Source organism: Pseudorca crassidens, chromosome 14 (assembly GCF_039906515.1).
Source record: "Pseudorca crassidens isolate mPseCra1 chromosome 14, mPseCra1.hap1, whole genome shotgun sequence".
Taxonomy (NCBI): domain Eukaryota; kingdom Metazoa; phylum Chordata; class Mammalia; order Artiodactyla; family Delphinidae; genus Pseudorca; species Pseudorca crassidens.
In genome coordinates, this window is record NC_090309.1 from 10,077,648 (window position 1) to 10,091,733 (window position 14,086).

At 60.0% G+C, this 14,086-nt stretch overlaps 1 protein-coding gene across 1 annotated transcript; it reads left to right on the forward strand.

Moving 5' to 3' along the window:
• Positions 1-950: 950 nt before the first annotated feature.
• Positions 951-4,570, forward strand: ADRA2B (adrenoceptor alpha 2B). The gene has a single exon (XM_067704288.1). It carries the CDS (start codon positions 1,387-1,389, stop codon positions 2,728-2,730), a length of 1,344 nt encoding a protein of 447 aa, XP_067560389.1. The 5' UTR covers positions 951-1,386; the 3' UTR covers positions 2,731-4,570.
• The last annotated feature ends 9,516 nt before the right edge of the window (positions 4,571-14,086 follow it).

The window sequence follows — 14,086 nt, forward strand, 5'->3', positions numbered from 1 at the left end:
TTCCTACCGGTCACGATGTCGGAGTTTGCAAGCCCCCTCCCCCGCGCCTCCCGCCCCCGTCTCCGCCTGAGTCTCATTTGTTGAGACTTGGGTCCAAGCCAGTTTTTTTTCTTACCTCTTTGCCCTTAATGGAGGAAACTGAGGCAGCTGCAGGAGAAACGGGAAAGCTGAAGTCGTCAATCGCAGGCTCTGAGTACTCGCTTGCCCCCCGCCCCGGGCTTGGGAGCCTTCTCAGTGGCCCCGGGACGCGGCAGGCGGCGGGTCTCTGGGGGCCGCGGACGAGCTCGGCAGGCGGGTGGCGGCAGGGGGCGCTCACCACCTGGCCACGCGCGCCTCCTCGGGCTCCGCAGGCCCGACGGAGTCCAGTCTGTGCGGAAAAGCATTTGGGGAAGGGGTTCCCAGCAGTCTCTCGGCTACGCCCTCCGCTGGGCTTCTTTCCTCGCGGGCTCCGGTCAGCGGGTGTGGTTTATTATGCTCCAGCGCCCGACACACCCACCCACCCTCGCCTTGGGGCTCTTGGGTGGTGGGAGGGGAGGTCTGCTCGCGCCCACCGTCCTAGACCCGGGGGCTCGGTCCTAGCCCCGCAGTCCTCAGGAGAGACGTCCCGCCTCGGCGCCCGCGGACCCGCCAGCGCCGCGTCCCAGCTCCCCGCGTGCGCCGACCCTTCCACTTCTGCCAGCATCCTTCCCTTGGTCCCGAAGACCCCAGACGCCGGGCCCCTCTGACCTGCCGCAGAGCGGAGGCCGGGAGGAAAACAGAGTAGGGGTGCCAAGGCGGAGGCCGGGGGCGCCGGGAGGCTGCGGTCCGCCCACCCCTCAGCGAGGCGCACCTCCCACCCACCCTGGGTCTCACCGCCCGCCCCGCCTCCCTTCCCTCCTCCTGCTCCCGCCTCCAGTCTCCTCCCTACTCCAGCCGCGCTCTCTCTCCTCCCCACTCCCCTGCCGCGGCGGGCTGCCTGCAGACGCGGCTCCGGGCTAGAGCCGGCGGAGCGGAGCGGGCCTCGCCCTCCTTGCCTCCTCCGACAACCGCCTGCCCGGCCGGCCGGGGCCCCGCGCCCCAGCGTGAGTCCAGCAGCCTCCCGGCGGCGCCCAACTTTCCCTCCGTTCCGGGCGGGGCGGGGACGGCAGCGGGACATCTTCGTAAACTTCTCCGGGGCAGACGGCAGGGAGCCCGGGCGCCGGTGCAAGAGGATGTAGGAGGGCGGTGGCCGGCCCCGGGCGTCCCCCGCCCTCTTGGCCCCTTTCGGCCTGGCCATGGGGCTCCAGCACCTTCAGCTCAGCCAGGGGGTCGACACCCTCGTCTAGCCGACCTGGGTGGGAAAGCGCTGTCGCCGGCTGTGCACGCGCTGGGCGAGCAGCGCCCCTTCTGGCCGCGTCCGGCCCCGCCATGGACCACCAGGAGCCCTACTCCGTGCAGGCCACTGCGGCCATCGCGGCGGTCATCACCTTCCTCATCCTCTTCACCATCTTCGGCAACGCGCTGGTCATCTTGGCTGTGCTGACAAGCCGCTCGCTGCGAGCCCCGCAGAACCTGTTCCTAGTGTCGCTGGCCGCCGCCGACATCCTGGTGGCCACGCTCATCATCCCTTTCTCGCTGGCCAACGAGCTGCTGGGCTACTGGTACTTCTGGCGCACCTGGTGCGAGGTGTACCTGGCGCTCGACGTGCTCTTCTGCACCTCCTCCATCGTACACCTGTGTGCCATCAGCCTGGACCGCTACTGGGCCGTGAGCCGCGCGCTGGAGTACAACTCCAAGCGCACCCCGCGCCGCATCAAATGCATCATCCTCACCGTGTGGCTCATCGCAGCTGTCATCTCGCTGCCGCCCCTCATCTACAAGGGCGACCCGGCTCCGCAGCCCCGAGGGCGCCCCCAGTGCAAGCTCAACCAAGAGGCCTGGTACATCCTGGCCTCCAGCATCGGATCTTTCTTTGCACCCTGCCTTATCATGATCCTTGTCTACCTGCGGATCTATCTGATCGCCAAGCGCAGCCACTGCAGAGGTCCCAGGGCCAAGGGGGGCCCTAGGGAGGGGGGGTCTAAGCCGCCCCACCCTGTCCCTGGGGAAGTTTCAGCCTCGGCCAGATTGCCAACTCTGACCTCTCAACTGGCTACTGCTGGAGAGGCCAATGGATGCTCCCAGCCCACTGGGGAGAAAGACGAGGGGGAGACCCCTGAAGACCCTGGGACCCCCGCCTTGCCACCCAGCTGGCCTGCCCGCCCCAGCTCAGGCCAGGGTCAGAAGGAAGGTGTTTGTGGGACATCTCCAGAGGAGGAGGGGGCTGAAGAGGAGGAGGAGGGGGTGTGTGAGCCGAAGGCCTCGGCAGCGTCTCCCGCCTCAGCTTGCAGCCCATCCCTGCAGCAACCACAGGGTTCCCGGCTGCTGGCAACCCTACGTGGCCAGGTGCTCCTGAGCAGGGGCAAGGGCACTGCGGGGGGGCAGTGGTGGCGGCGGCGGACGCAGCTGACCCGGGAGAAGCGGTTCACGTTCGTGCTGGCCGTGGTCATCGGCGTCTTTGTGCTCTGCTGGTTCCCCTTCTTCTTCAGCTACAGCCTGGGTGCCATCTGCCCTCAGCACTGCAAGGTGCCCCACGGCCTCTTCCAGTTCTTCTTCTGGATTGGCTACTGCAACAGCTCACTGAACCCTGTCATCTACACCATCTTCAACCAGGACTTTCGTCGTGCCTTCCGAAGGATCCTTTGCCGCAAGTGGACCCAGACGGCCTGGTGAGCCCGCCTGCCCGCTGCCCATGTGGGGTTGGTGCCAGGGCCACCCTGCTTCTTGCCCCGTTGTATGTGGCCACCTCCCTAGGGCTTTCTGGTCCCTTCCCTGGTCCTGCAGGCCTCATCCCGGGAACCCCCTCGGAGGGGCAGGGTCTATTTGAAGCCTCCCCTTGCTGGCTTGGCCGTGGGGGGCCATCTTCTCCACCCCCTGCCTGTGCACAGGCAGATGGATGAGGCTTGGACCTTCCTGAATGTAGCCGCGGCCAGGCTCCCTCGCAGAACCCCAGACCCCTGCAAACCTTGAGGACCCTGTGTTTTCTGGTTGATCACTTGCTTGTGGCGTTTTGTATCTTTCTCATCTTCCCCTTGAAAAGAGCAGGAAGCCAGCCTTCCGCTTCTTCCAGGAGGGCCTGCTGCTGAGGAAGGGGCAGAAACGATGATGGGCATCCGTGCCGTGTGCCCGTGGTCCCCATTAGACCCTGGGTGGGGGCTTATGGGCTGGCCCCATCTTTGGGCCCTTCCTCTCCTTCCCCCTGCTTTTGGAGTTGTAACTCCAGAACTGCGGATCCTTTTCCTCACCCGGCGTCCCTCTGGGAGGCTGGTGGGTGCATGGATGCCTCCTGGGGGGTGGTCTGGGGGTCTGGCCTCTGCCTCCACGGGAGAGCCCTGATCACTAGCATTTACCGCCTGCAAAACCCAGGGCAACAATAGCTTGCCGCCTACTTGCTGCAGGGAGATGAAAGGCTTCGCGGAAAGTTTTGAGCTCCGTGGGGGAACGCACTAGAGAACCAGAAAATGTGATTATTCGGTGATATAAAAATCCCCCTTTTCTGGGTTTACCACCGCCTGTCTTCCTATAGACTTTTGCTCTGTGCCTGGGGTGTAAATTCCTACCCCAAACTGGAAGTGGGGAGTCGCAGACAGAACCACGACTTCAGTTAAAGGATTTATTCGAGAATGTGTTCTTATGCCTGCAAAGGTTGGAGTTATTACGCTGCATGACAACTTCTCGACATTTCACCTACAACACCAAGAGGGTTTTCATTGGCTTGGACCCCCCAATGGGGGGAGAAGTCTTTTGTCATCAAGCAGGCACATTGTTTCCCCAGGATCGCTAAAAATACCCACCGCATGGGAACGGTCTGAGATGAGAGCATGTGGTGGGGTGCTGGGGCTAGAGCAGGTGAGAAGGGGCCCCATGGACTCCCAGGGGAGCCTCCCACTGGAGTTCCTGGGCAGGGCTCCAAGCCCCAAATAGGTCCCTTTGATGCATAACTGATTCCACCCCAGGTGGGTACCGTCTGTCCATCTCAGACCCAGCCATGTTGCTCCACCCCACTGATGGGCCTCCATGGGCCTCTCCCTCCTGGTCCCCTCGCCCACCCTAGAACTGGCACCTGGAACAGTTGAGGGAATGTGGAGGATGTTTTGCAGTCTTCCCCATGCGAGCGCCTGGCTTCACCATTCATCCGGTGAGCATCCTGTCTTGGGGGCGGGGCTGAGCAGCACAGGCACTGCTGGCACGCTGATGGGCCTGGCTAGACTTGGAGGGACGCTGAGGGAGTTTTCTGGGGTGGAGAGAATGGAGGGGACCAAAGAGAGTCCCTCCTGGGGTGGGAGGCTGTCCAGTTCATTCCCTGGTCTCAGTGTGAGGCCAGTGCATTGCCTCCGGGCGGAGCTGGGGAGGCTGGGCCCGGGGGAGGGGCTGGTTTATGACATCTGCTGACTGGTCCTGTGTGTGCCCCATGCGACCCCTGCTATCGTTGCCTGTGACTCCCTTGTTGTGATATGCAGGTTTTTTTTTTAAGTCTGAGCTATTTTACCAATAAAGGGATATTTTGTAATAAGCAAGCTGTGTCCTCATTGTCCAAGCGCTGCCAGGAGGAGCTATTCCTCACCTGCTTGAGTAGTAGACTCTGGGCATGGGCGCCTTCCCAGGGCCAGTTGCCCTTTCCTCCTATGGGTGCAGCTGGCTGGTACCCACACACCTGCCTGCCTGCTTTGTCCACTCAGCATCCCTTATCCATTATTACAAGTCAGTGGGGGCGAGAGTCGCCAGGGGAGCCTGAGACTGGCTGCCCGGGAAGGGAAGGAAAGGAGGGCATCGCAGAGGAGATGGCCTTTGGGCAGGGTCTTGGGGGAAGATCAGGAGTGTACCAAGAGGGAAGACGGGAAGGTATCCTGGGCAGGAAAAAGCACAGGCAAAACATGTTGTGATGGTGAATTTGTGGCAGTTCAAGAGCCAGCCTGAAGCCAGCCCTGATGGGCGGGCAGGCACAACAGCTGGGGGCCAGCAGAGGTGGTCAGACACCACCCACATGGGATGGGGGGGACATGGGGAAGGGGAAGGGGGGAGGAGGAGGGGAGGGGAGGGGAGGGGAGGAGGAGGGAGAGGAGGAGAAGGGGAGGAGGAGGGGGAAGGGGGAGGAGGGGAGGGGAGGGGGGAGGAGGGGAGGGGGAGGGGGAGGGGGGAGGAGGGGAGGGGGAGGGGGAGGAGGAGAGGGGTAGGGGAGGGGAGGAGGGATGAGGGAGGGTCACTCTGAGGAATTTTTTTTTTTTTTTTTTTTTGCGGTACGCGGGCCTGTCACTCTTGTGGCCTCTCCCGTTGGGGAGCACAGGCTCCAGACGCTCAGGGTCAGCAGCCATGGCTCACGGGCCCAGCCGCTCCGCGGCATGTGGGATCTTCCCGGACCGGGGCAGGACCGGGGCACGAACCCGCATCTCCTGCATCGGCAGGCGGACTCTCAACCACTGCGCCCCCAGGGAAGCCCTGAGGGATGTTTTAAGCTGCTGCCTTCAGCAAGGGGCGGGAGAGTAGGATGGAGCTGGTCCGTGTCAGGCTCTCCAGCACTAAGATTCAGAGCTGGAAGGCCTGCTGACGGCTCCTCTCAGTCTCCTCGCTTCCCAGGTGAAGGGTCTGAGGCCCCAAAGGCACCCCATGAGTTGGGTTAGGAGCTGAGTCCGCCAGGCTTCCTGTCACCGCAGAGAAGGTAGTCTCTGGCCCCCGAACAAGGCTGGCCTGCTTCTGTGGGCAGGGGAGGCCAGGCAGCAGGCTGCTGGCAGGCGCAGGCGGCAGGGGGTGGGGTAGGGCCGATGCCAATGGCAGACCCCAGGGAGGGATGAAGCCCGGGTAGGGACGGCCCAGATCCGGTGTGGGGAGGCCACCCCCGCCACAGCCAAGCATTCACACTTGAAGGGGCCGTGGCTTCTGCCAGCGGCAACGACCAGAGACTCCAATGTATTCACCATCACTGGTGGACTTGGGGACACAGGGCTTCACTGAGGACTTTACAAGGAAGCCAGGCCCTGCCTTGAGGAGCTCCCAGCGCCTCCCACCAGCCTGTGCACCCACCACTAAGGCGCCGGGCCTGAGGAGGGCGTATCAAGGTAGCTCACCTCTTCCCATTTACTGAGCCCCTGGCTCTTCTGCTGCTTCCGCTGATTACCTCATTTAATCCTTTTAGGTAAGGTAAGTATCAGCCCATTTTATTCCAGGGAAATGGAGGCTTAAAAGGATGCAACAGGGCTTCCCTGGTGGCGCAGTGGTTGAGAGTCAGCCTGCCGATGCAGGGGACACAGGTTTGTGCCCCGGTCCAGGAAGATCCCACATGCCGCGGAGCAGCTGGGCCCGTGAGCCATGGCCGCTGAGCCTGCGCGTCCGGAGCCTGTGCTCCGCAACGGGAGAGGCCACAACAGTGAGAGGCCCGCGTACGCAAAAAAAAAAAAAAAAAACAAAAAAAACCCAAAAAGGATGCAATGGCTCACCTGAGGTCATCCATGCCCAAGCTCCTTTTACTGGACCACACTCTCTGCCGTTAGCATGGGAGAAGAGCTCCCCACCCAATCTCTGGAGATGGTGGCAGAAAATTACTCCTGCTAGAGCTGAGCTGTTGGCAGTCCATTCTGAATACATGTCTTGTTTGATCCTCATAACTCTGCTGGGTGTGGCCATTTTACAGAAGAGGAAACTGGGGCTGGCGCTGTGTGTTAGGGGATTCTGAAGCTGCATCTGGATGGATTCAGTTGGCAGCAGTGCTGTGATAGACTGCTCATGTCTGTCACTGCTAGGGAATGAGTAAGTGATGGTATGTGTGTCACAGGTTTTCCATTCCTGACAGCTCAGTCCAATCCCTGAATTTTATTAAAGAAGAGACTGAGGCCCAAAAAAGATATTGCACCCTCCCCAGGGCGTGCTGCCTCTGATCTTCTTACACCCTTGCCTGGCCCTTGGCCAGAGTCTCCTGCCCTTGGCTTGGCCTGTGACCATCTAGTGATGGCAGTGACTTCAAAGGGAGAGGCGCCCCCCTCTTAATGCCCGCCCTCTACCCCTGGGGTTCTACCCCTGTTCCTTCCTCTTTCCCCTCTCTCCCCTCCCTTCCCCTCCCTGGCCCTTCCCACTTCCCAGTCCTCAGGAATTTGCTCCCCCTTCTCTCAGCCTCCCCTCTTCCTCCTCCTGGCCCTCTGACTTCTGCCTCTCCTTTGGGGACTGTCCTTACTCTTCTTGGGGCCGGCAGGCTCCGTGGACTATTGTGATGGCAAGGGGATTGGAACACACTGGGGACCAAAAAAGAGCCTCCCTCCCTGGCAAGTCGGGGCTATTTCTGGCCCTGCTGCAGCTTTCTGGGGCTCCTGGCTCCCCAGCAGGCAGAGGAGATGCTGGGCCCCAACCAAGGGTGCGAAGGCCCTGACCTGAGTTCCCTGGGGAGCGGGCATGCCCCTTCTGGAGCTGGCAGGGGTGGGCCCCTCTGATCTCAGAGCAGCTAGGGCTCAGATGGAATGCCACTACCTCCACCTGGATGGGGACCTGGGCTGCTTGAAGAAGGAAAAGGGCCGGACTCTGGCAGTGGGGAGCCCGGGTGTCCCTGTGTCATCCCAGTTCCCACCCCAGCCCAGCTGCAGCTGGGAGGGAGGGAGCGTGAGAGGCTGCCTGAGACCGCTGCTTGGAGTCCCTGGACACTGGGGGCAGGCGAGGGTTAAACCCGGCCCTCCCTGGGCCAGTGCAGGAGAGGGCTGGGCCGGGTGGTCACAGGCAGCAGGCCCACTAGGTCCCTGGGTGCCCGTTGTCAGGTACTACTTTGACACAGCTGTCATAGCTGCAAATCCCAGCTGTGGCCTCTCCACCCCCTGCTGGAGTTAGGGTGGGCACAGGGCTTTGAAGGATTTCCTCAGTTGGTTCAGAAGCACTGGCCAGGGTCCAGAGGCTCAGGTCATGGTCCCAGCCAGGCTGCCAAATTGCTGTGTGATGTTAGGCAAATTCCTTCACCTCTCTGAGCTTCAAATTCCTCATTGTCTGGTGGAGTCGGCCTAGAGCATGGTTCAAATGATGTCCTGGGTGCTTCCCCAGGAACCCCTGGGCAGGGGCAGGGAGAGGAGGGGGAACTGAGTCAGTGTCTCTGGCCCCCACCTCACCCCTGTCTTTTTCTGCTTGTGTATTGTTGAGAAAGTGGCTCCCCTACCTGCCCACCAGGCTTCCTCCTCTGCTGGCACTTATGGCCTCCATCCCCTTCCCACCTGAGGCTCATGTAACACCCCTCAGCCACCTCCCTGTCCTGCCCATGACATCTGTGTCCCAGGGAAATCTAGGTGGCATGCAACTTAGAAGGGCCATCTTTTTTATTTTTTTTAATTAAAAAAAATTATTTATTTATTTGGCTGTGACGGATCTTCGTTGTGCCTTGAGGCATGCGGGATCCTTTAGTTGCGGCATGCGGGATCTCAGTTGCAGCATGCATGTGGGATCTAGTTCCCCGACCAGGGATCAAACCCGGGCCCCCTGCATTGGGAACGCGGAGTCTTAACCACTGGACCACCAGGGAAGTCTCAGAAGGGCCATCTTTTTCTTTTTTTTTTTTTTGCGCTACGCGGGCTTCTCACTGTTGTGGCCTCTCCCGTTGCGGAGCACAGGCTCCGGACGCGCAGGCTCAGCGGCCATGGCTCACAGGCCCAGCCGCTCTGCGGCCTGTGGGATCCTCCCGGACCGGGGCATGAACCTGTGTTCCCTGCATCGGCAGGCGGACTCTCAACCACTGCGCCACCAGGGAAGCCCTTTTTTTTTTTTTTTAAATAAATTTATTTTTATTTATTTTATTTTTGGCTGTGTTGGGTCTTCGTGGCTGCACGCGGTCTTTCTCTAGTTGTGGCGAGCGGGGGCTACTCTTCGTCGTGGTGCGTGGGCTTCTCATTGCAGTGGCTTCTCTTGTTGCAGAGCATGGGCTCTAGTGTGCAGGCTCAGTAGTTGTGGCGCATGGGCTTAGTTGCTCCGCGGCATGTGGGATCTTCCCGGATCAGGGCTCGAACACGTGTCCCCTGCATTGGCAGGCAGATTCTTAACCACTGCGCCACCAGGGGAGCTCTCAGAAGGGCCATCTTGAAAGATATTCCTCCAAGGCAGGCTGGGTGCTGGTGGAACAGGGGGGTGGGCATGTGCCTGGTGGTGGCAGCAGTGAGCCTGTGCTTGACACTGTGTGTAAAGTAAGGCTGGAAGGGGACTTGAGCTGGGGGTTGGGGGGTCATGGAGGAGGAAGTGAGCTGAGGTCCTCCAGGAGGGGCAGGCAGGGGAGGGGGGGCTCCTGGGGAAAACATGCTCCCATGGGGTCATGGCCTGGAATGACACAAGGAGAAGCTGTGGTTTTTAAGTAACCCCTGCTGTGGCCGCATGTGCCCAGGGGGCCTCCCTGGCAAGGGCAGGGACTCCTCTGCCTGCTACCTGTTCGTGGCCTAAAGGTACAACATGGCACAGAGCAGGCACACAGGGACATCTGTTGAGCGAGTGAGTTTTCCCAGCAATCTGGGACAGCCTTGGCCTTAGTCACCTAAGGCTGGGAACCCTCCGCTCCAGGAATGCATCTCTGATTTGGTGTTTAATTTTTCTGTTTTGTTTTGTTTTGTTTTCCCATAGCTTCCTAGAGAAATTCTGTTGGAAGATTCCATCCTGGCCTTGGTTGACCTACAGGCGGGAGAACTGTCCCCGCAGAGCTGGGGAAGCACCGGGGCGTCCCGGGAGGTGATGGCAGGGACCCATCCCGGAGTGTGGATGACTAGAAGGCTGGACAGAGAGGCGACAGGCAGGGAGAGGGCCTGGTTGGGTCATCCCAGTGGCAGCATGAAAGCAATACTTGGATTTGCAGTCAAACCTGGCTCCATCGCCTACTGGCCAGGCAGCCTCAGACAAAGTGCAAAACCTCTCCAAGCCTCCATTTCCTCACGTTTAAAATGGGATAACGTTAACTACCGTAAGATTGGAGAGGTGTGTTGAGAGGAAGAGATGATACATAAAATGTCCTAGTAGAGTGTGGGAGTGCAGAGAGGGCACCGCAAATGGCAGGGCCGTTATGATTGCTCCTCTGGAAGCCCAGGTCCTCTCCAAGGTGAGCTGGCAGAAGCCCCTGTCTCCCAGGTGTCCCCTGACTCACTGCTCAGTGGCCTGATAGAAGGAAGGTGAACGCTGCCCTGGAAGATGGCCTCATCCTGTGTATGGAATCTCCTCTACCGGCCTTCTGTCACCCCACGGTCCCATGAGCTTCTGCCAGGATTTCTTTAGTGTGTTGCTGGGAGGGAAGCGTTCTCAGGCAAATGTCAAATACACCACATCTGTGTCTATACCCTTACTACTGTGCCTATGACAGACATCAGTAGCAGAGGCCATCATCTCTCTGTGAGCTGAGATGAGGCTATAGGCAGTGCCAGGAGGGCATTCTCAAACTATAGCAGCAGCTGGTGTGCAAACCTAGCAGCTAGGTCTAGGGGGAATCCTGGCCTTGTCCTCTGTGGGCATGGGGGACTGGGCCACCCAGTGCGATGTGAGGGGAGCTACTGGGGATGATAAAGGGAGTCATCTCTGGAGACCTCTAGGCTTCCTGCACTGCTGCTGCAGTAGGGGGTACCCAGGTATCAAATGTCAGCTCCCAGGAGGACCCCAGAGATTCCGAGAAAGCTGCATATGGAAACACAGGTTCCAGCAGAGGGAAGGTCTGGGGGCAGGTTGCAGGGGTCAAGGCCAGGCATCATGGTGGGGATTAGATGAGGCTGGGGACTTCCTGGGCCTTCACATTTTTTTTTTTTTGACCGCACCTTGAAGCTTGTGGGATCTTAGTTCCCCAACCAGGGATCGAACCCAGGACCTTGGCAGTGAAAGTGCCGAGTCCTAACCACTGGACCGCCAGGGAAATCCCTGGGCCTTCACACTTTGACCTGGGCTGTAGATGGGCAGGAAGAGTGGGAAAGGGATGCTGGGGGCACTGGGAGGTCTTATTCGCTCAGGAGTGTATAAAGTAAGGCAAGGATTGTTCAACTGTCACCCAGCCCCAGTAGCTGAATGGCCTGTCATGCTGCTTGTGAGTCTGATCACCTGGTTTGAGCAGATGTAGCTCCCCGTGTTCCAGGAGAGGAGTTTGAGCCTCAGTTCTCTTCACCTGTACAGCGCTCCACAGCAATGGGCCAATCTGGCAGCCCCCATCCATCAATGCGCGTCATTCCCCGCTGCACCTTCTTGGCCCCTCCCCAACCAAGCACTTATCTCACTTCCCTGCTGGAGGTTTTCTCCTCAGCACTTATCTCCAGCGGCATAGTAGCTATTTCACTTACCTATCCTTCCTTATCTTTTTTTTTTTTTTTTTTTTTGCGGTACGCGGGCCTCTCACTGTTGTGGCCTCTCCCGTTGCGGAGCACAGGCTCCAGACGCGCAGGCCCAGCGGCCATGGCTCACGGGCCCACCCGCTCCATGGCATTGTGGGATCTTCCCGGACCGGGGCACGAACCCGTGTCCCCTGCATCGGCAGGCGGACTCTCAACCGCTGCGCCACCAGGCAAGCCCTATCCTTCCTTATCTTTTTCCCCTCCTGGACTATAAGCTCCACGAGGGCTGGGATATTTATCCGTCTTCTTCACTGCATATTCCAGGACTGACAGTGCCTGGCAAATAGTGAAGATGTAAGGGCTGGCTGGTCAGCTGCCCTGACACCAGTCTCCAGGGTGCTAAAGTGTCCCTGGAGACGTGGTGAGGTGGAGAAAGCTATAGTTGTTGGAACTCCTCCCGGGGAGGGAAGAATAGTAGAGAGATATGGGCCGTTGGCTGAGCCATCTTTGGGGAGCTGGGCAGGTTGGCTGTGAGTGGAGCGTGAAAGTTTGGGGCCGAAGGGAACTGCTGGGACTGTGGAGGTGGACAGAGGCTGCCCCTGGTGATGCCTACTGCCCCCCATAACCGTCTTGGCTGCGGTCTTGGGATGGGCAGTCCAAAATAAGCAGTTTGGAGGGCCCTGTGCTGAGCCGACCTGGACATCTGGGTTCCTTCCTGCCCTGCTTGTCCAGTGTGCTGAGCTCTGTACCAGGTTTGAAGGGCTGCAGAGAGAGTCAACACCACCCTGAACCCTGGGAGCCGCGGTGTGTGTAGGGGTCCAATGGGCAACGGAGAGGTCTCCAGTACAAGGTTACAGAGTACTGAGGGACGGAGTGCAGCAGGGGCTGAGCCTTGGTGGGGGCAGGAAGCTGGGAGGAGGCCTGCTGGAGGCCACACTCCACAGAAGACTAGTGGCTGCTGTCTCAGGCAGGAGGGGGGTGCAGGAGGGAGTGAGCAGGGGGGGTGTACTGTCCAGCTGATGGCTTGGGTGTGTGCTCCCTCATGTTTTGAGATGCCTGCTGGCCCCAGGCTGCCCCCCAGGGGCAGGGGATAGGGCCGGGGGAGGCCCAGGGCCAGCAGCCCTGCTCCAGAGGCCACGGACTAAAAATAAGTAGGGATGTTGGGTGTCCTGGCTCCAGGAAGTGGGGAAGAGAGTTGAGTGTCAGGAGGAGGGGGAGGGGGAGGCAAAGGGGGGGAGACACAGTCACAGCGGGAGGCAGCCCACAGGCTGGATTATTTTCTTTTCTCGGCCCAGAAGTCCCTCAGGCCGCTGCTCCCAGGGTCTGGGTGAGTGCCACTGGTCTCTGTGGACCTCTGGGTGTCCCTGGACCCCTGGCTGCATGCCCAGCACCCCATTTCCCATGTACTCCTTTGAGACCCAGTCAGTGGAGAGCAGAAGGTGGGAACTGCGTGGATGAAGGAAGGAGAAAGGGACCAGGTTACAAAGACCCTGCTAGGAGGAAAGGAATGAATCTGGGGCGTCAGTTTCATCTCTACCCTCTGTCCTGCAGGTGCAGAAACGGGGCCGGCCGTTTTAGGGACTGTCACGTAGCCAATCAGAGCAGGTCTCCCAAACTCAGGTCATGGCTCTCTGGAGGTTGGAGGGCTTCAGCTCAGATACGGCACAAGCCGCCCATATGCCCTTAGAGAAGGGGCAGGCGCAGGACAGGCAGTGGGGAAGGGCCGGTCCGCAGTCGTGGTACCAGACCGGTGTGCGTGGGTGGAGGTTTGAGGGCAGGCTGGCACCAACTGCCCCACAAGTCATCAGGGTTCACATGACACCCACCTCAGCCCACCCGCCAGGCTGCCAGACCCCTCTAGGGCTTGGCTTGTCCTTGACACGCATCCCCCTCTGCCCTGCGCTCTGGGGACTGGGAGTGGCTCTGCAGATGCCGAGGGGTAACGTGGTGAGCCTGGCGCCCTCGGCCCTTCGGCTCAGGGGCGAGGACAGTGTGGAGCCCACCTCTCACCCTGGCTGCAGGGCTCGCTGGGGTGATAAGGCTGCAGCCCCTCGTGTCCTGACTCTGGGTGCCCTGACCTCTGGCCTGGGGTGGGGACTCAGAAGATGCAGCCCCTCTTACTCTGCCCAGGCTTCCTTGCCCCCCTCCATATACCAACTCCCCTAGACTCGGATCCAGCCAGTGATGAGTACACCCCGCTTCCCTTCACCCCCCTTCCCATCCTCCTTTCTCATCCTCACTCAGAAGTCTCCGTTGGGGTGAATCCTGACCACGCAGGGGTTACTTGCCCTGGCAGCTCCATGCAGGACGGTGCTTGCTCCCCTGGGTGCCTGGGGCTGCTCACCTTGCCCCCCCACCCCCCATCACAGTTGTGAGAGTGCCGTGAGCCCCTTAGGTGGCCAGACCAGGCTCTGTGCCACCTGCACCTGCAGGGACGGGCCTGCATGGTGGCTGGGGGCACTGGAGGGACCCCCGTGCAGGGACATCAGCCCCTTTATTCTATCTTCTTGATTCCTCCTCCTCGTAACGTTCCTCTTCTTTTCCTTTTTCTCTAGAAAGGCTTGAAATCCTCAGCCCCGCCTCACCAACTGCAGTCAATTCCCTTAGTGATCTCTCTCTCTCTCTCTCTCTCTCTCTCTCTCTCTCTCTCTCTCTCTCTCTCACACACACACACACACACACACACACACACACACACACACACCCCACACACGCTCCTTCTCCCCCACGGATCCACTCCACAGCATTAAGCAGCTTCTGGGAGCCCCCAGCCCCTTGGTTCTCTCCCT

Bases quoted from the DNA above. Each gene is read 5' to 3' on its own strand.
- ADRA2B (XM_067704288.1), top strand. From the start codon at position 1,387: ATGGACCACCAGGAGCCCTACTCCGTGCAGGCCACTGCGGCCATCGCG.